General features: G+C 37.7%; 1 protein-coding gene, 1 non-coding gene and 2 pseudogenes across 2 annotated transcripts; 3 read left to right on the forward strand and 1 right to left on the reverse strand.

Moving 5' to 3' along the window:
- The first annotated feature begins 871 nt into the window (after window positions 1-871).
- On the forward strand, window positions 872-13,413 carry LOC112562426. Its single transcript, XM_025235687.1, has 15 exons — window positions 872-979; window positions 2,937-3,126; window positions 3,561-3,675; window positions 4,097-4,182; window positions 4,846-4,943; window positions 5,114-5,402; window positions 5,669-5,713; window positions 5,932-6,000; window positions 6,461-6,535; window positions 7,144-7,170; window positions 10,432-10,546; window positions 10,720-10,910; window positions 11,178-11,413; window positions 11,764-11,926; window positions 12,906-13,413. The coding sequence occupies exons 2-15, from the start codon at window positions 2,937-2,939 to the stop codon at window positions 13,076-13,078; spliced, it is 1,872 nt and encodes a 623-aa protein (XP_025091472.1). The 5' UTR covers window positions 872-979; the 3' UTR covers window positions 13,079-13,413.
- Window positions 13,414-17,069: 3,656 nt separating this feature from the next.
- On the reverse strand, window positions 17,070-17,238 carry LOC112563426 (annotated as a pseudogene).
- A 2,448-nt stretch (window positions 17,239-19,686) lies between these two features.
- Window positions 19,687-19,884, forward strand: LOC112563420. The gene has a single exon (XR_003099049.1). It is a non-coding gene; the product is annotated as a U2 spliceosomal RNA (small nuclear RNA).
- Window positions 19,885-20,016: 132 nt separating this feature from the next.
- Window positions 20,017-20,199, forward strand: LOC112563433 (annotated as a pseudogene).
- The last annotated feature ends 362 nt before the right edge of the window (window positions 20,200-20,561 follow it).

The following is a 20,561-nucleotide window of genomic DNA, read 5'->3' on the forward strand; positions in this document are numbered from 1 at the left end:
AGGGTGACGTTGTTCAACAAAATTTGCGATTTCTGCCCATTTTGCACACATCTCATGACTCTCTCCACAAAAACGTGACTCTCTCTCTCTGCACTCACACTGATGACGCAAGCAAGGCACGCTGGGCAGAATGAACGCCATTCGGCTCAACTCGGCTCATCTCGGACGTTCGGATGTTCGAGTTCCAAATATTTGTTCGGATTCCAAGACAAAATTTTCTCGAATTTCCTGGTCGAATACCGATTTGGTCGAAAGTCAAGGCGTTCGAGAACCGAGGTATCACTGTATATGTGATTAATCTTTTTATAATCTAATAGCTATTTCAATTTGTGTTTTTAACTATTCCAAAACTACTAACCATTTCAGGATTCTGTGAATTAATGTTATAAATCATTACAACTCACTAGCACTAGCTGCTAGCATTGTTTAATTTGGCCCTCCAGGTTAATTGGGGTTTTGCTTTAGGCTAACAACCCACTCATGTAAAAAAAAAAATGTTACAGAAACCGCAGCAGTAATGTTGCCGCCATATGCTCCTCGAGGAGTAACAAGAACTAAGCTAAACAACATCATCACATAAGTGAGAATCTCACACTTTAATCATTACAGTACGGTAATTTCATATTCATAATGACGAGAGCAGCCGCTCTCAGCTACAGTCCACATATCGTAAATTGAGAATAAATACATAGCTTATCTGTCTCCGTCTTTCGAAAAGGTATGGAAATGCTTCTCTTTCTATTTTAATTTAAACTTGGCGTTCTGACAGTTTATGGCAGAACGAAACTGTCCACCTTTCCTCACACGATCAACTTCGCTGGCTTGTGCCAAGTTGCGAAAGATAACTCTAACCGACGACTTTCCCTTCCGTCGCGAGTTCTTCTCATTATCTATTCTCTGTCAATACTTTCTCATCGTCAGCGAGCCGAGTTTACAGGGTCTCTCACAGACTTCTGAAATCTCTGTGCAAGTCTGTGAGGTTGTTATTCTGTAATACTTCTCGAGTATTCGTGGTACATTTAAGGGAAGTAACTGTGGGATTAGGATCGAAGAATAAATCCCGCCAACATACTCAGCATCCAGAGAGTAGAGTATCTGGGCCAGCTTCTGAGTGATTCTTGATGAAAGGAAATTAATACGTCAAGACCTGCATTCGTTTAAAACAGAGGTAATATAGCTTTGATAAGGAAGCAAGTTTGTTTATGACAGAAAACAAGTGATTGAGCAACAGCGCAACAAAACTAGAAAGTGACTTTTCTTGGAGTGCGACAGCTGTAGAGCTGAGATTCTCAATCATTTTTGTGACTGTACCCCCACAGGTACTCCTCGCACGTATGTTCGCGCATAAAACTACTTATTTTCATAATGGCGTGTGCTTATTTATGTCGCTGCGTACCCCTGCATAACCCTTACCATACCACTAGGCCTAGGGGTACGCTTACTACCGGTTGAGAACCGTGCGGCTGGAGAGCTCGAGCGAGACAGAATCAGACTGGGGTAGCCAAAAGACGGAAATACAATCTTCTGTTCGTTACCTGTTAGCCATAAATATCTCTTCGCTGGCGTAAATTCTGAAAGATTCGAGTGGCGTTGAGTATGCTTTGATGATATAACTTCATTAGTCAGGGATTTTGTGTGCATCGGAGTTAAGTTTCATAAGCGTTTGCTGCTAGAGGCTAATGTTATAATATGAGCATAAAGTAATAAAAATTAATATCTTCTGTGCTGTGATCCCTAAAAAAAAAAACATTTAAGATGAAAGTCTAACCCAGTCATTATATTATTCTGTAGTTAAACGCTATAGCATATTCAACCTTTTATTGAAGTATATCTATACAATGGTATGTATTTCCATGATATAAAGTTATCCAACATGTCATAGTAAAAATTTGTCAGCTTGTATTTGTATAACTTTTACTTTTTGTTTCCTCCTACTTTCATTTAAACCCCAATCAGAAGCAGCTATTTTTTGTGTGCGAACCAAGTCTTATTATAAAATCAGCCATGCATGCACACTTGTTTTATTTAACATTTGGAAGAAAGTGTGAAATGATAGAATAGTTAGCACTATAGATCTAATGAAGCAGTCACATGAAAATTAAAGACTACGGATAAAAAAAATTTTTTTTTAATCAGAAATAATCTCATGTCCTCAACAAGATAAAATCTCCACCTGGAACCACAGTTATGAAGCAAGAGTATGTCCTTTATCCAGGGCGGAATGGGGAACTCAAGGAAAAGCATCTTGTTTCTGAGATTAAAAAGCAGTGCAGACCTTGTGGGCACTTATTAATGTTACTTTGCCCCAAGGCTCATTTGTCGCTGCTTTATAACTGCGACTCCAAGGGTTAAACAACATCTGTGGAGTCTGGACACTGTTTTATAATTTTGGAAACAAGACTTGTCCTTGAGTTCCCCAAGTTGTCCAGTGGCACAATGGTTAGCGCCTGTCACCAGTACAGCAAAAGTTGTCTGTCCTGGGTTCAGATCTTGTCTTGGATACGCTATTCTTTCTCTGCATGTGACATCTGTTTACAGGACTGGCTGCCTTGCCATGAAATAGCCTTAGTTGCTCGGGTTTAAAACACCAATCCCCAATCCCGTGGGGCAAAAGCTTACCATCATTTCATAGCTACTACCCCTGGTGGAAACGATTTCTAGCAAATAGACCAGACACCAATAGACCTTTTCTTTCCCTCTTCAACATATTGCGTGAGAATAAATCAACATTAAATACAAGCCCTTTTTTTAGCACTTCATTTAAGTTATATAGCAATATTTATACTTTTTGTAGTGTTATAAATGTAATATTGGAGGTATCTTAGCATTTCTATACTGTGTAACGGTGTACAACACTGCATGTATCCCAGAGTTTGATATTAAAAACACTTCTCTTTTACTTTTCTTTTCCATTTCTCTTATGAATGTGTGTGCAGATGTACCTGGTGGTTCAATTTACAAATGAAAAGGAGATAGCTTTGATTCCAAGCACCTGGCTTGATGGCGACAGTTGTGCAAAGTGGCCACCATACAAAAACCCTGATAAGATCAATAAAGCTGTCAAAGATAAACTCTTGCCTGAAAGCAACTGGAAATCATATCCTATAGAAGGGTTATTTGGAAACTGTGAGTGTCTTTAATGTTTTTATTTTTTTATGTTTGTTAATTCTTCTGTTTTCAAGAGCACACTAATAAACTGGTAAACAGACCCATTTTGAAAGATGCATGTGTAAGTCAGTAAGGCCATTATGATGTTAAAGTTGATAGAAGGGTAATTATATGGACATAGAGTATATGCAAGCTTGTTTTTGTTTTGTTTTCCAAATTCAAACCATCATCTATCACCCACCCATAAGCAAAAATATGCAATAAAGAAAAAGAAAATGTTCAAGGAAATAACTGCTTAAAATATGCTGGTGCCTTTTGTGTTAACCTTAAGATGTACTTGTTATCAGTGTATAGCTATGGCAGTTCATATAAACATCTTGCACTTATGTTACATAGAGATGCACTTTCAAAAGATGATTTTGACATGGGAAATACATAATGTTCATTTGTAGCAAGCTATGAAAAGGCCTGGAAATGGCTGAAGGAGGAGACCGAAAGAAATGAAATGAAACCCATCCAAAGTCAGGAACCAGATCTGGATATGCATGTCGTGAAAATAGAACATGGGTAAACAACAGTTTTGCACTAAATCTAGTTAACAGAGTAAAAAATTGTTTGACACTACAGTAATGGTGCCCAACCTTTTCTCACCTGAGGGCCGCACTGGACATGATATAAAATCTCACAGGTCAGAATATGGCAGTTTTGCTAGAATCTTGACATTAAAAATGAAATTATGTTGTGTCTGGTTAGAATGAGGCCCGTGGGCTGTAGGTTGGGCATCCTTGCACTACAGCATTTGAAATTTTGTTTCCTTTATGAATGTTGTATTCATCACCACTACAAAACAACAACAACAACCATAATCTTTTTGTCAAATTAAAGCAAACAATTTTCTTTTTTTCCAAGCTATAATATTTAAGATAGCAGGCAACAACTTTAGATTTAATTAACATTAGGGTAATTGTAAATAGGATTATGTTTTCAGGAGTGATTTGGCTTTGCAACCTGACACTTCAGACACCATAGCATTTGATCCAAGGCAGCGCCAGCCGAGCACCACTAATGTAGAATGCAAGTCATTTGCTGCTTGTGTCTATGCCCTACTTTACACCTGGTATACCTTGGGCCTAAGTCTTGTCGCATTTTGCACTCCGGGTAAACTTTAACCCCTCCCCCCCTCCATTAGCTGGCCGGCTGCCAGGCAAGCGAGTAGTGTCCGAGTCTTGTCATCCCTTTAAACGCAGCGCATCTAGTGGGCCATTTAATTTTGCATATGTGGCCTTGATACTCTGATCCTGGGGAGTATCTGGGAAAATCCGCAGGTGCTCATTCTCAGACCAGAAAAATCATAGTATGCACAGATTTTCCCCAAGATACAGAGGACACTTAATTGCTTAACATATTTTCACACCATGTTGTCCTGCCCATTTCTCACTGTTTGTTTGTTTGGTAAGTATTTTTGTATTTGTTATGTTTCCATGATTTTCTGGGGTTATTTTGGTAAATAGCATTTGACAAGGCGGCAACATCAGTGTCTATGAGAGTGACTACCAAGTGTCTCAAACTGACTAAAAATAATCAAAGGTTGTATAAAAAAAAGCTCACAAATATGGCATTAAAAGTCCTTAGTCAGCAGGTAAAGTGACAATAGTGGTACTGCATAACTTTGTTTCTATGTACCATTACAATTCAGCTAAAATATGCTAAACATTTCTATTTTTATATCATTTTCAGCAATCGATGGTAAGGAAGATCAAGAAGATCCACCACCATATAAGAGACCAAGAAAGGCGAACTGGTCAAACAAAGAAATCTGGATGTTGTTAGAAGAGGTTTGTGATTAACATTTGTTTGGGCTGAATTTACTTTGTTCCTCAAGTTGAGAGACTCACAGAACCATTGTATAATTTGATTTACCTTAAGTTCTTGTGGTCATGCTTATTTTCTTTTTGTATATCTTTAATATGCGTTTGTTTCATTTCTTTCTTTTCTGTGTTGTTAGGTGAGATTGGAAAAAGAGTGTTTAATGAGTTCACTGGGAAATGAAATAACCAACAGAAAGAAGGCTGCAGTATGGCAGCGAATTGCAGATAAACTTGCTGCTTCTTGCAGCACAGAACATCGAAGTCTTGTAAGTGTAAGAGAGAAGTGGGGGACTTTGAAGTCAGAGGCGCAACGAAGGCGTGACAAAAGAAAATCCACAGAAAGTGGTGCTGTAAAATACTGCGAATATGACAACGTCATATTCGAAATTTTAGGTGAAGGATCAAACCTTACTGATGGCATAGATGGTGAGTACCTGTTAAAAACTGTGTATGTATATTATAGCAAATCATAATATATTCTAAAATTTTTTTCTCTTGATTGTTCATATTATAAAAGCATCATATAATAACATTGGGATGGATATGTAAGTTTTTCAGCTGAAAAGGAATTTAATTTCTGTTTGCATCCAGCCACCCTTTCCTATTCCCATTAGGGGTGATAGACTAATATGTTCTGAGTCATGGTACCTTATAATGTGTTCACAGTACAGATATAACATCTCTTTTTCCAGGTGGAACAGATATGTTCAGCTTAAGAACAAGCACAAATTGCTCAGGTTTGCTTTTATTAAAGTTATGTACATGTCATTATTGTTTGTAATAAAGTAATACTTATTTTAAAATGACTTAAGTTATTTATATTAGCCTTTTTTATATTGAATTGACTAATGGATCTTACAACATGTATAAGAAGCAACATCCATGAATATTGCTCCTTCTCACAAAACACTTGTATACAGCTACATCCTACTTTTTTATTTTATTGTTTGTACAGATAATCCTTCAGTGACTGTCACTAGCGATAGGGTAACTTGCATCGAAAATGATCAACTGTCATTGAAGGGTTTGTATTTTTTATCAGCTTACATTTGTGAAGGTGATAATATTAAAGTATTAAATGATCTATGTACAATCTGGAGACAATGGATGGTATACAATGTGCAGGTTTATAAGATTTTACGAGGATAGAATCTGTAACAGTAAATGTCATGTCAACGACCAATGGTTAATTATTAAATTTCTGTGGTAGCATTTGGGAAAGCTATAGTTCTGAAGAGTGTATGTACTTAGGAAGCAATTTCATCTGGTGCTGTGGCCACATACATTGTGCATATGATATACAATCATGAAAAATAAAGTACAGCTGGTATGTGACATATGACTTGTTTTATTTTAAAACGGTTAAATCACACCAATGCACATTACAATGTCTGTAAGGATAAAAATATATTTTAAACTATAAATTCGTACAGTATTTGGTGTTGTACAGCATTTTGTTAACCAAGTAGGATGGATTATTGCAGACATTCCATCAACCTCATTTGCCACCGAAAATTCTGTCAAGCTGGTGGAAGGCGAAATGGCAGACAGTTCACAAAGTTTGTAACAATATGTTAGCTAACTACTGTGAACATGAAAAAATAAATTAATTGTTTGTGAAAATTTTAAATCAATAATAACTAAAACACCTATACTTCTATATATTTACTATTTGCTTAACACTTACATCTCATGTTTTACTCAACTATTGAACATTGGACCAAAAACCAAACTTAAGAAATAAACTTAAGGATATTTTTCACACACACCTGAATACACTAGAATACTAAATTGTATGCTCTTTTGTACTTATTTTTTTCATTTTACCCTTATTTGTAAGCATGTTACTTGGCAACATAGACAAGCATGAGCTGTCTGAAAGATATTTTTTTTAATGCTTAAGAACACAATTATATAGAAAACAGAATTAGCAAAAAGTAAAGGAAAATATCAATGTCATGTCAGATGTTAAGAAAAGCTACATGATGTCAAAAAAATATGTATAAAAAAACTCATTTACATAGAGCAAAACTAAATACTATTTTTGTATTTTAGTTTCATGTGATAAAGAAACCATACAACTGAACTTTGAAATGCACATAGTACTTTTTAATATGTGAATGTATTTTAAAAGTCCAAATTTTAAAAGAATCTGTTTTTTTTGCAGGGAAACCTTCAATGGATACTAGGAGAGGTGAATGCTTATAACCTTATGACCAGTTTTATGAACTATAATTTCAACTGTAATTGTGCAATACAAATAATGTTACTGCTTATCATATATTCATTTATACCACTCAAAAATTAGCACTGAAATGAGAAAAAAATATCAAAGTTTGGCATTGCTGTGTTGAACCAGCTACTGTTTCTAAATGTGTTGTTTTACAAACAGGGAAAAAGAAACCAAACAGGGCAAAGACAGTTTTCACGAACTCTCCTTTTGAAAGTCCCCTTGGGAAGGAGTACCTGAAATCTGAAATTGAAAAAAATAAATCCATCGTTGATCTCAACAAGCTGCGGATGGAAGTCCTCAAAAAGATTTTGCTCAGGGAAGAAGAGAAATCTAACATAGATATTTTTGACCATGTCACATATTTATGACATGAGTAACTTCTGTGTAAATATTTTTGTATATAATGACAAGGCTAATAAAATGTCTTCACCTAGGAGATGCATCTTGCATGATGAATGCATGTGACATTGTGTGCCTTTTCCACACTTTCATCTCAAAACTATTCCACAGTTATAAAGCTGAGAAATACATGTTTCTCTTTATTTCCAATGATGACAAGATGCACATTATGCAATCTTAAGTTAATGATGGTAAAAGGGCTTGCATAAATAATTTATCCCAAATTCCACCATGCACTGTTCTGTAGGCAATATGTGATTACTATTAACTATATAGTAATACTATGCAATAAAAAATAAATATATTACAAACTTCAGAAGAACCTACAAATCTGTTCCTTGCAGCTCGACCTGCTGCAACTCGCATCCTTTCTGCAAAGGTAGTAATCATGAAGTATGCTGTACCTAAAGTCATTATCCTTGTCCTTATCTTGATCCTCTGGTACTTCCAGTTTAAGTATTCAGGCTTTGTTACTTAACATCAGGCATACTATTGTAACATGGCATACCTTCTCTGGTTCAAGCTGAAGACCTCGCAGGCAGTACCATCTTCTTTTGGCAACACCTGAAACAGTCTAACAAACATACACTGACTACTGAAACAGAAAGTTAATAAAACCAAATTAACTGCAGCCAGTCCGGCATTTGACTACTTTTTAGTCCTGCTTGCTCCCATAGGGCTGCAACCACACCATGCCAGCGAATCCTGTTTTGGTCATCCTTCAGTTGGGTCCATGTCATCCTGGCTACCTCTGCCTCCCTGTGGGCTGATCTCCATGTCTGAGTCTCCTAATCTGTGGGTTCCAGTCCAGTCCCACCTTCATTCCTTAATGTTTTGGCTGGCAGGCTTTTGGCTGGTTTTTTCCCACAGGTCTGTATTGGAGATCTCGGGCCCTCTGATGTTGAGGGTGTGGCACAGACATCTGTTGATGAATATCTGAATCATGTTGGTGAAGGTGTTTGTCATGCACCATGTCTCGGATCTGTACAGAAGAACTGACTTAACGCTGGTACTGAAGAAGGAAATCTTGTGCAGAGATTATCTCTTGGAGTTCCAGATGGGTCACAGGGTGTGGAATGCAAGCCTGGCTTTATTTAATCCACTTATTACATCTTCATTTGCAGCTCCATCTTTGCTACCTACCAAGGTGGGTGAAGTGGTTAGTGTATGCAACACATTCCCCATGTAGTTTGAACGGGGCTTCTTGTTGTTGATCTGCATTACCTCATTTCTTGATGTTGTCAGGCCAGTCATCGCTGCTTCTTCTGATAGAGTGATAGCAGTTCACTAGTAATAATTTGTGATTCATGTACATTTCATATACCAATGGTTCTTTCTGCTGTGCACCTTGTAGAAGTATGTGGGATTTCAGAAAGGGCGTCATAAGCTCATGTAGGCACTGAGCATGACACCATCCTCTGGTTTTGGATGTGCCTCAAAAACAGCAAAAACTCTAGATTTGTAGAACACTTCCAGGCCATTTTGCCGCATCAATAAATAGTAAATCAGCATTGCAGATGACCCGATGAAATATATATAAAGCAATTTATTACTAAACTATTCTTTTCTGATCTTTAGAATATTGATTTTTTTAAAGTTAATATGTATCATATTTGGCTAGTAAAGGTATGAAAAGCAAGAACTGGCTTAAATACAGTGGGGAAGGGCAAACCGTGCACATTTATGTCAACAATCTCAAGAATGATCAGTTTTGAAGTGATACTGTACAGCAGTTTTGATTTCTTTTTACTGTATTAAAAAAAATCTAGGTGGGGATGGGGGAGGGCAGCTATGCTTTATGACATAGTATGATGTAACCATTAGACTTCAATTATCTATAGCACAGTACACTGTTAACGGGATATATATTCAATAGCGACTATATACATTCTATGTGAAATGTTGATGCCAGTGTGTATTATATAGTAATAATGAAAAGGTCTTGCAAGGGCCATTTTCTCACAGGGTGTCAAGCTTAATGCGCTACACAAAAGGCATTCAAAGAAAGAACTAATATATATATATTGCAATATAAATTTGATCCGAACATTGAATTTTTTGGTCAAATGAATTTATGCTCGTTTCTCCTCCGTGCATCCCTAACGCTGGAAAATCATCTGAGTTAAAACAAAAATCTAGCCTTATGTCTGTTGGCTTCCTATTGATAAGGAAATTGAATCCTCCTGTATGTCCGATCTAGCAGCGCTCTCGTGACTCGGTTAATAATCCGCCCATCCGTTCTGAGGGAGACGGCCCACACAATCTGAAATGTCCCCGTCGTGTAAAAACGAAGATCTAGACATTTGCAATCTATGACATTCCGTCCTCGATTCGCAGTTTTTAAGTCGCCTTGTATGTCATCGATGATCTCCAGAATGCCATGACCACGAAGTATTAATCTGTGATACAGTGTTAAGTCGTCCAATGAATCGATTGGATAAGCTTTATCGCGAAATTGTTTCTGAGAAGGTAATTTCTTACCGCTTCACACAGCATCGAGCATCCAGCCGCCATTTTGAACGAGCGGGAGGCGGGCAGGACAACCTCTAGCCACCAACTAATTAATATATAATTATACGTCCGTGCTCTAGCTTAGTGGGTGGATTGACCGGCGGGAAGGACCAAAACTTGCGACAGAACTCTCCCGTTACTAAGAGACTCAACCGGCCTTTAAATCGTTTCGAGCCGCGACAAGATTTCGGCCCCTTGTTCATGTGCTAAAATTCTAGTATCTGCTAGTTTCTGACTCATTCTTTATACATATACTTCATTTTTTTTAATCACTTTTCTAGTGTTTTGCCTTTTTTCTCTCTCTCAATGAAGATGACTGCAAAGAGGACACTGGATTCTGTATGAAACAAGAGGATTGCTCTGAAGAAGAATCTGACACATTCTACCAGACTCAGAAGAGAGGGAAGCTAACTCCCAGTGGAACCAGGTTTGGAACCATGTTTAATTTTTTTAATGTTTTAGATCTTAAATTTGACTGTGTTCTAAGTTAGAAAAATAAAGATAGGACAAGTGCTAGTTACAAGAAAATGATAAGGCAAGTAGTAACTTTACCAAACAAATCGTGTTTATTTAATAGTCTATGGGTATTCATATGTGCAGTGACGTACTTAAATCTTCTCCATCACCAGCAGAAGAGGAAGTGAAGAAAAAGAACGGGTCATTTCCTTCTTTTAGTCACATTACCTTTGATAGTTCTCAGCAGTCAACATCCACCATAACCCCTTGTGTGCATTCTTCCATTTTTCCAAGCACCTCCTGGACCACTTCAAGCAGCATCAGTTCCAATGAAGGTAACAAAGTAGAGTGCGTTGCTTGTTCATGTAAAGTAATACTAACCAGTGTCGGGGTCACCGAACTGAAGGGGCTTAAGGTCATCGTTAAAAGGCTTTTTTCTGTTTGTTTCTTTGGCCGTTTACAGGACATAATATTGTACCTCTTCATTAATAATGGTCATCTGCAAAGTCGCAACTTGTCTTGTTTGACCATGGTTGCACTGCAAGTAAGCCATTTTTATGTAAAAACAAGAGAAGAAATGTTTTTCGTGCCTTTTGTTACAGATGGAATGCAATCAAGATTCCTTTTTCTTCTGGAAGAGCTGTGTGATGAAGTAAAGGTCATGCGAAGTGAGGTTAAAAAAGCATTGAAAGTAATGGAATATATTAGAAACAACACTTCAGGGACAATGGATCAGGTTAAACTACCAGAAGGTTATGAATTCCCCTTGGCATCGGTCAAAGAAGCTGAAAGGTTGGATGCAGATCTCAAAGCTGATGCAGAAAAGAGAAGACATCTCGTATGTTACCATTATTTTCTTCACTTTAGATTCCTTTAATGTTGTCTTTAAACTAGCACTTAAATTTGCTTAGGGGTATGTATTTGTGAGAAGGATATGTACTTCAAAAAGGTCACAGTTATTGCTGATTTCAAAATATCAAATAATAATGACAAGAATAATATTAATAGTGACCAATTTATAAGGTGCAAAACCTAAGGATAAGGTTTAGTTCTTAAATGAAAGTCATCCTGTTCCATTGTTACAGTCGGTGACGCAAATCACAACCAGCAGATAAGAGTTAATATGATCATATACCATAAACCAGGTACTATAAACAGCTTATTTCATGATGATTTTTCTGTTTTCAGGAACACTATTTAGCAATGCTTGGAGGTTTTAATTTGAGGTCAGCATTGAAAGCCATCCTGTCAGCTTTATTCTCCACGCAGCTTGCACGACAGTATAATTATAATGGCTTGAAGGGCAAGAAGGGATTAAAGAGCCTGAATTCAATCATGCAGATAATTTACAGTAAGAAATCTAGAGGCAGTTTGCCCACTGGAAAAAGAATGATGTTTAGAGCTATTGGCTGATATGTATATATTTGTGTTGCAGGTTTCAAAGGGTTGAAACTGACAGTTATTATTTTATATTAAACCAAAGAAAGGTTACCTAACTTAAGATTAGGAAAAAGATTACAAATGAGTTTAAAAAATAAAAAGAACAAAATATCTTTGAATAAATTATAAATGCACTCATAATTTTGAATTTTGGCAATGTCCACAAATGCAAAACAGCATAATCAGAAAGAAAACAATTGTTGTCTTCCGTTTAAAAAGTTCTAATATATAATTAACCCTTAGTAGCCCTGTCTCTTGCTCCGTACATGAGGCCCGGTCTGAGACAAAAATGGCTACGTGTTGAGTGAACCTTGTGTGTCTGCCACACGACATAGGCGATCATTTTTATCCCTTTAACATCTCATTGCGACTCCGCCAAAGGGCACATAATTTTTTGTTAAGAAAACTTTATTCCCGATGTCAAAGTTTTTGCAGGCTGTAGAGCTGGCGAGACTGACATTTGGGCTAAATGTCACACAAGCCTCATTGGGTCAGTCCAACATCGAATTCACATGACCATTGGAGCAACTGCTTTACGGAAGCTGCTTGTCTTGATTCTGAATATGTGGAATGAGCATCACAATGCAATATTTCATATCGTAATTACAATATTAAATATTATATTAGCGGGGATGGAAAGGAGATGGTGGAACTAGCAGTTAAAGCTGTCAAAAGACTGCAGCACTGGATGCTGTAGCACAACGATTAGAGATGCTATGATACTTAAATCCACACAGTATATGATGATGATGATGTCGATTTGTAATGCGCAGGTATCCATTCAGAAGAATGCTCATTGCGCAGAAAAAAACAAAAGAAGAAAAAATAAATGAACAAATATATAAAACACCAGTACATATGTGTACTTTAAACCTGTTTATGTTTTTCAGCTGCTGTTAGAAAACATTTCCAGGATGCCACTGAGGCTGATATTCGTGTCCATTTGTCAAAGTGGCTGAGTACTGCCAGAGACCGGGACTATGGAAGAAGAGAACGCAATAATAAACGTCATAGGGTGGAAAAGGCCATCAATGAAAGAGGTTCAGCACAGGAGAGTAGCTAATGATTGTGGCAGACGAAAGTAAACTCTTCACAAACGCCTTATTTTTCAAATAGTAAAACAGACACTGCTGGGAACTAAAGCATTGGGCTTTGGGTCATTGTTATTTGCCAATGGATAAGTGGTTGCTGTGCTAGTTTTAAGGCATTAAAATTTAATTTCTTTACATGCAGTGATAATTTTATCTTGGTGTTTATGGCATAAATTAACCATTGGCATCCATACCCGAAATTAAATGTCTAAACTAAATGTGCGTATTTGTTCCTACATTACTATATGAATAAGAGCATTGTTGCTCATAGCAGGTTAAAAATATAGCTGCTTTTTTTATATTATTATTTCTTCGTGTTGTCGTCAGATGACATCGTGTGACTTCTGAGGCAAAGGTTGTGTGGCTGTGTCAAGTACTTTGAATCAAGAACAAGCTTTTGTTTTGTAAAGACATCTATTCACATTATTGCACAGACTCAGACTACCAGTTGATATGACAGCCACAAGGAACAAAAGCTTTGTCGCTGCATAGACTAGCTGGACCTAGGTGCGGCACAGAGCACTCGTATGGGACTTGCTTGTGAGTAGTGCATAGGCTAATTAAGAAAGTTAAGCCACTCCACCAAAGACTGACAGTTGAGCTTCCATAAAAACATTGTACTAACTCTACTTTTTTTAACTTACCGAAGATTTCATGCAATGACAAGGATATACAGACTGCATTTGTACTGATGGCATTATTTAACATGAGTGGACACTTTTTTTTAGATCAACGTCCATTATTAGTGTCTGTGTTTTGGTGGGTTTTTTTGTTTGTTTTTTGTTGTTGTTTTTTTTTTTTGTAAAGCACTTTGATGGTGGTGTGAAGTGCTAAACCCGGCAGACAATGAAAAACAAACATAGAAGGTGCAACGAGAAATCATGAAAGCAAACTATATTTTGTTTTTTTTTAATGTTTATATTACGGAAATATACTTTATAAATATAAAACTTATTCATTTATAGTTTTGGGATAGACTTTATGAAAGGCAGTGATAACAAAACTAAGAACGAAAAATATTGATAAGAAAGATAGAGGGAAGGAAAGAAAGAGATGGGTAGACAGGAAAAAAAATCTTATGGCAATATCTTTTCTTATTTTTATTTATTTTTTTAGTGACTCAAAAGGCTTTGTTTCTTTTTTTGCCTCGTCTGTTTCATTTTTTTTTTTTTTTTTTGCCAATAGTTTTCCATCATATTTTTCTTTAATTTCGTTATCTATTCTGAAAGAATATGCTAGATGGTCTCGCTTGAGTAAAAAAAATGTGTTGTTTTTGTGCTAGGCAGAGTTGAGCACGGTTTTCAATCAGTCTTGCAGACATCCATACACTCAGAAACCGCGATCTTTTATCAAGAATGCAATCAACGTTTGACACATTAGGGTGAAAGTTACAAAAGCTCGGGTAAATGAATGTTGAAACCCTGTTGGCAGCTCTCTCGCCTCTTCTTCTGTGCAACTGCAGGCCTTTCTTTCACTCTCTACTCTGAAATCTGGCTTGTCGTCTTTCGTCTTCCCTGGCGCCTGGTCTGACGATCAGAGGCATGCTGGAGGCGCAACAGGCGGACCTGATCGCGGAGCGAGCGGCGAGACGCGGCTCGGAACTCTTGCGATAGAGGAATGCCGTAGACGGCGACCGGCTCCTCCACCATTTCAATAACAAAAGGTCAAGTCGCCAGTCCAATATCCACCTCGGGAGAGTTGTCGGTGGGTTCGTCTTCATCATCGTCGTCATCATCATATGGGGACCCTGTTAACGCAGAACAAAATGGGTGAATACAAATTCCGTCGATTACAAAATTATCTGAAAATTGCCAGATTTCCAAATCCTTTGCAAGTTAGCTTTAATTTTGACTCATTTTAGGAAGAACATGACTTTTATAACCTTAATAATCGCTGTATAAAATCTTTGCCAAATGAGGTCGAACGTTTGTCCGGTTAAAGTGGATCCCACAGGACACCTTAAATGACGACTGAATGAATTAATAATACGCGAACGACTCGCTAAACTGCGTACCATAATTGACAAAATAATCACGGCAAGTTTAAAGGTTTTTTTAAAAAAAAAAATCCGATGTTTCATCTCAAAGGCAACTTGCTCTCCAGGAATTTCGCCTGTTACAATAACTGTAGTAACCAGCTTTATACTGACCAGCTTTAGCTGAGTCCATGTAGTAAGTGACGTCACGGCTCCCACGATAACCCTGGCACATGCTTCTGTCAGCTGCTGACACACCGGAAATGTTACTCATCTCTACTGCTTCGACGCGGACTCCCACATCGTCATTATTATCATCGAGCTGAACGTTGGATAGCTGCGTACAGAAAAAATCTGGTCAAAGTTGGTTATAGAAAACAGCGTGTCAAGGTCCATCATAGCACAACAACGTGTCAACAAAGTCGACGGTGTATGAAGATGGGGAAGCATGTCAGGTTTGACAAAATGATAAGTACAAGCTAAGGCCAATGGTTTTAGGGAAAAAACATTTTTCGCAGATTGCGCTAGCTTCTGGGTATTGGTAGAAATCAATTGCAAACAAAACCCAACAAAAGCAAAATGCAATATCCCCCATAATTTATAAAACATAATTTATAAAAAATATAAATAAAATAGCAACAGTATCGACAACAAAACCCCATTTAATTTCCAGAACATTGTGGTTGACATTCTGGGTAAGCTCGCTATATATGCGATCACGCAATGGCAGCCAAAAGACAGATGTACCTCCGCAGAAACGTTATTGTGTCCGAGCTTGTATATACCTGTTAAACGTGTGGCTCAGCACATCACTTTTTGTTTAATTTGAAGCCACAGATTATTTGCCAACAAAAACAACAGTATATCTTTTAACGGAAAAAACAATGCAGTTCCCCTTCTCCAATCTCTTCAAACCCCATTCCCTACCTTCAGAACCCCTTCATGACTGAATAATAATAATTTTTATGTTGCTTTTCTAATGATTTACTCGCAGCGCTTTATAGAAGTGATAGACAAAACTGTCCTCATAAGCGGAATCACAAACACCATGTAGCCATATTCGCATGTACCAGACACGCTCACTTCTACAAAGACACACTCACTCATAGTCAAGGTAAACACAGACACAGGTTATGCACGCTCGTGGTCAGGACAGGGTCGCAGTGAATTATAAGGATCTGTTCTGAAAACCTTTTTAACAAAATATATTACTGTGACTAATTGAAAATCAACTAAAAATATGTCTATTTCACCAATAATGTTGAATACTGTTAAAAAAATTACTCTTTTTAATTTTAAAAAAATCTAGCTATTTTCACTATTGTCTGTATGATGACAAATTTAATCAGCCAATGTATTGTAACAATGGCTAAATACGTCCACGTTGATGTTGCTACCCATTTACTTGACTGTTAACCTCAGTGAATAAAAATATAAAATCTATGAATTTATTAGCACACTAATTTCTTTACTGAGAGAAACAAAAACTTGTAGAATCAACAAAAGAAAAAAAAAAGGGGTTAGGTGAGACCACGAACTTGTATTACATATACACGTTAATGATGAGACGTATTAGCAGTGAAAGCTCGCCATCGGGGCCGATCTTGAGCACCTCTGAGTAAATCCTCCCTTCTGACAGCACGTCCCCTCTTTAATGTTATCACGCCATATCTTTTACTTACCCAGCTGACGTCCTCCCTCCACATACCCCAGGACTCTGGTGGGATGCCAAGTCAACCGATATAACCAAACTGTGGTCACTATTGATGTGCACGCCCAAACATGCCCTCACCTGTGTTTTATTGCTGCTTAATTTAAAGCAAAGTCGACAGAATCAGTTGGAGGTTGTCAGGTCGCCAACTTCAACCGCTAATTAAATGCTTTCGATTGGGTGACGTCTATTGACTAGGAATGAATGAGTTGAGGTAATCTGAAATAATACATAACTAACTGTAAAAGCTGACATTCATTTGTTTTTCTCCCCAGGAGGGGAGTGGGCCTAACCTGGAGGTACTACATCACCAGGTCGACCCTTAGAAGAGGTGGAGCAAGTCCCTAACCCTCCGTCATGTTCTCTAAATCAGTGTAATATCGAAGTCCCCATGTAGGGGACGTATCAGATATTACGCTAAGAACAATAACTTTAGAAGAAGGGACTCGACCCAGCAACAAGCTACCTCGCAAGCTCTAGAGCCTACCGCTTTCATTCGCGTCTGAAACACGGAAACAGTTGCATTTAGCTTTACGTAATATTCAGGTTTGGTAACACAACATACTGTTTAAATAACTTTTACTTTAAAATTTCTGCATAACTGTAAAAGCATTTTATTTTCTAACTGCAGCTGTTATAATTTTACTTTTTCCGTAGTTTTATTTACATTTTTCTTTATATCTTAATGTAAGAATTACTTTTTGCAATAATATTTTGACTTAAGATAGCATAAAGTGTATAAGGGAAACAAATCTAGGTTTTCAGTAGTGTAAGTACATGGGAAGCAACTCGCTACTAAATTTATGAAATGGCAAGCTAATTATAACAAAATTTTTGGATATCTATTAAAGCAATTTATTTCTAACGCGGTTGTTATTCTTTATATTTTTCCTTAGGTTTATTTGCATTATTCTTTATACATTAATGTAAGAATTACTTTTTGCAATGATATTTAGGACTGGATGTAATCTCCACAAGCAGACAAAACTAGAATACATAAAGGAGAGAAGGGTGAACAGCGCAAATGACAAACATAAAGACAACTGAATTTTCAAACTTTGTTTTTTTTTTCTCTTTCTCTGTATCTTTTATCTTTCTTTACTCATAAGAGTGGGTATCAATATATTCGGATTGTAGTTCGTGATTACATGTACGGTCTATGTGAGCCTTGGAATCCAGGCCGCTTACGTAACGGGTGGCGTATGTATTCGTTGCCCCCGACTGACACGGGTGGTGAACGAGGTAGCTAGACGGTTGTCGCAACAGTCGGAGGCCACTGTGGTGCCAGCTTGCCCAGGTCACGGTTGATTGTCCCTACTCTAGGTAATCATTGTTAAAACTAGAAACTACGTTTTCTACACGGCACCAGTTCAAAGTGGTGAAGAGAGAGTTAGAGTGAGAGTGGGATGTATATTGATGCTTTGTCTGTAAGGATATAACATCGAAAAACAATTTCCTATATGCTTCATGAGGAGCGACGAGGAGGTCAACAGTACTGTCGTACTTGGAGTACTAAAACAAACACAATTCCACTACATCCCAGCATGTACTAGAATTGATGACGATCGAAGCTTGTCTTCCCTTATTTCTTATATACTCCCAAATTTATAGCTAAAAATCTCCACAAAGAGACATTTTTTGAGGGGATTGGGGAGGGGTTCATGTTTTACATCTCTCCCTTTATTGTCTGCAAAATTTGACATGGTGCGAGTTTTTGTTTTACTCTCATGTCGTGCTCCCCTGTAATTTCCGAGGTGACTTTAGTATCAACAGTACGTCTACACTCTGACAAGAAGTTGTACCAGAAGTAACAGCATGAGCAGTGTATAGAGTCTTTGTTTGACAGTTCTTCGCAGTCTGAACTTTGAGCTGTACATCTAGGGTTGGTTTCCGTTCAGTAGACACTCGGAATCTTGTCCAAACCATACACAAGCTAACTCACAGCTGAGGTATGTGCAAAGACCGGAAGTTGCATCGTACATCAGTGGCTGCAGCAGAGGTGTTGTGGTTATGCATTCTTACATCTCTTCCCTCTTGTACCGGTCTCAAGCTTCGATCGTCATCAATTCTCGTACATGCTGGGATGTAGTGGAATTGTGTTTGTTTTAGTATTACAAGTACATTTCGTCCTAACCCTGACAGCATGTTCAGATAGAAGTTATTTCACCTCAGCGCTCAGACCCTACAGCAAGGACTGGTCGGGTGAGGAAGACATTTTATTGCCAGGCTAGTCGGCGGTGCCTGTGATCTCTACCCGCCTTTTGTCCGGGTAGTAATTGGAGACGATTGGCCGCTAGCAGTCCGCACATATACAATCTGGGAAGTAATCTGTAAATGTGCAATAAAGGATATGGAATTATATCCTGACACCAGGGACGTATATAGGTTCATGCTGATACTGTTCTACGCAAATAAAACTTTGTACAGTGATAGCAGTAAATGTGTCCTGAGAGTACGTAGCAAAGTAAAACATCGCTCCTGGTACAGAATAAGATCAAATGAGTATTTTTATATGCTTTTATTATAATTAGCCTGCCATTTCATAAATTTAGTAGCGAGTTGCTTCCCATGTACTAACACTACTGATAACTAGAGTTGTTTCCCTTTTACACTTTACACAATCGCAAGCAAAGTATCACTGCAAAAAGTAATTCTTAGATTAAGGTATACAGAATCATGTAAATGAAACTACGAAAAAGTATAAAGAATAACAGCCGCAGTTAGATATAAATTGCTTTAATAGATATTTAACAATTTTAAAGTAAAAGTTATTGAAATAGTATGTTGTGTTACCAAACCTGAATATTACGTAAAGCTAAATGCAACTGTTTCCGTGTTTTCGGCGAAAAATAATCGATCGTCATGAAAACTCTCAAACTAGATGATCGCCTTCCACCATTTTTTACGCGATGAATCATTCATAAACATTTTGCAATAACTGTTCTTATCGGTGTAATACAAGATACGTCCCCCGTAAGGGGACTTCAATATTACACTGATTTAGAGAACATGACTGAGGGTTAGGGACTTGTTCCACCTCTACCAAAAGGTCGGCCTGGTGACGTAGTTTCTCCAGGACTGGCCAACTCCCCTTCCGGGGAGAAAAACAAATGAAAGTCAGATTTTAGAGTTAGTTACGGTGTTACTTCTGATTACCGCAGAAGGAGGTTCTCTCCTTCATAGTTTCATCCGTAATCACCAGTTCCTCTGGATTGTCTCACGGCATAGCGGTCATGGTATATTAACTAAAGTTTCTGTTCTTATCAGCTTTTATTTTGATACGTCATCAATAGGGGGACTTCAATAATAAGTTGATTTTGAGAACATGACGGGACGTAATAGGCTTACCCCACCTCTGCCACGGGTCGGCCTGGTGTGTTAAAACCACCAAGATCGGTCCTCTCCCCTCCTGGGGAGAAAAAGCAATTTAATGTCTAATATGAGGGCTTTAACCCTATTCGTTCTGATTACCTCAGTAATACATTCATTCTTACTCAATAGGCGTCACAAAAATGAAAGCGGTTAAGGGATTCTAAAGGCAAAATAAAACTGCTTAGAATCGCGTAAAGAGTAGGATAAATTTGACTCTCGTCTATTTATATGTGTTCATGTGGAAAACGTTGAAGGTTTTTAGTAGAATGTTGTGTTTAATTAGAGAAATTACACGGGACTCTTTTTTTGCTTCCACGAAGTCTCGTTCTCCGTCACGTGACCCTATGACGTGTGGTTTCCAAAGTGAGAACCATGCCTCGAGAACGTGCTGCACTCG

The sequence above is a fragment of the Pomacea canaliculata genome, linkage group LG4 (genome assembly GCF_003073045.1).
Source record: "Pomacea canaliculata isolate SZHN2017 linkage group LG4, ASM307304v1, whole genome shotgun sequence".
Lineage (NCBI taxonomy): Eukaryota > Metazoa > Mollusca > Gastropoda > Architaenioglossa > Ampullariidae > Pomacea > Pomacea canaliculata.

Excerpts from the sequence above, each read along its gene's own strand:
- LOC112562426 (XM_025235687.1), top strand. The coding sequence starts at position 2,937 with ATGTACCTGGTGGTTCAATTTACAAATGAAAAGGAGATAGCTTTGATT. Across the intron at positions 4,944-5,113 it reads TCTGGATGTTGTTAGAAGAG|GTGAGATTGGAAAAAGAGTG; the intron begins GTTTGTGATTAA and ends CTGTGTTGTTAG. Across the intron at positions 6,001-6,460 it reads TGATCAACTGTCATTGAAGG|ACATTCCATCAACCTCATTT; the intron begins GTTTGTATTTTT and ends GGATTATTGCAG.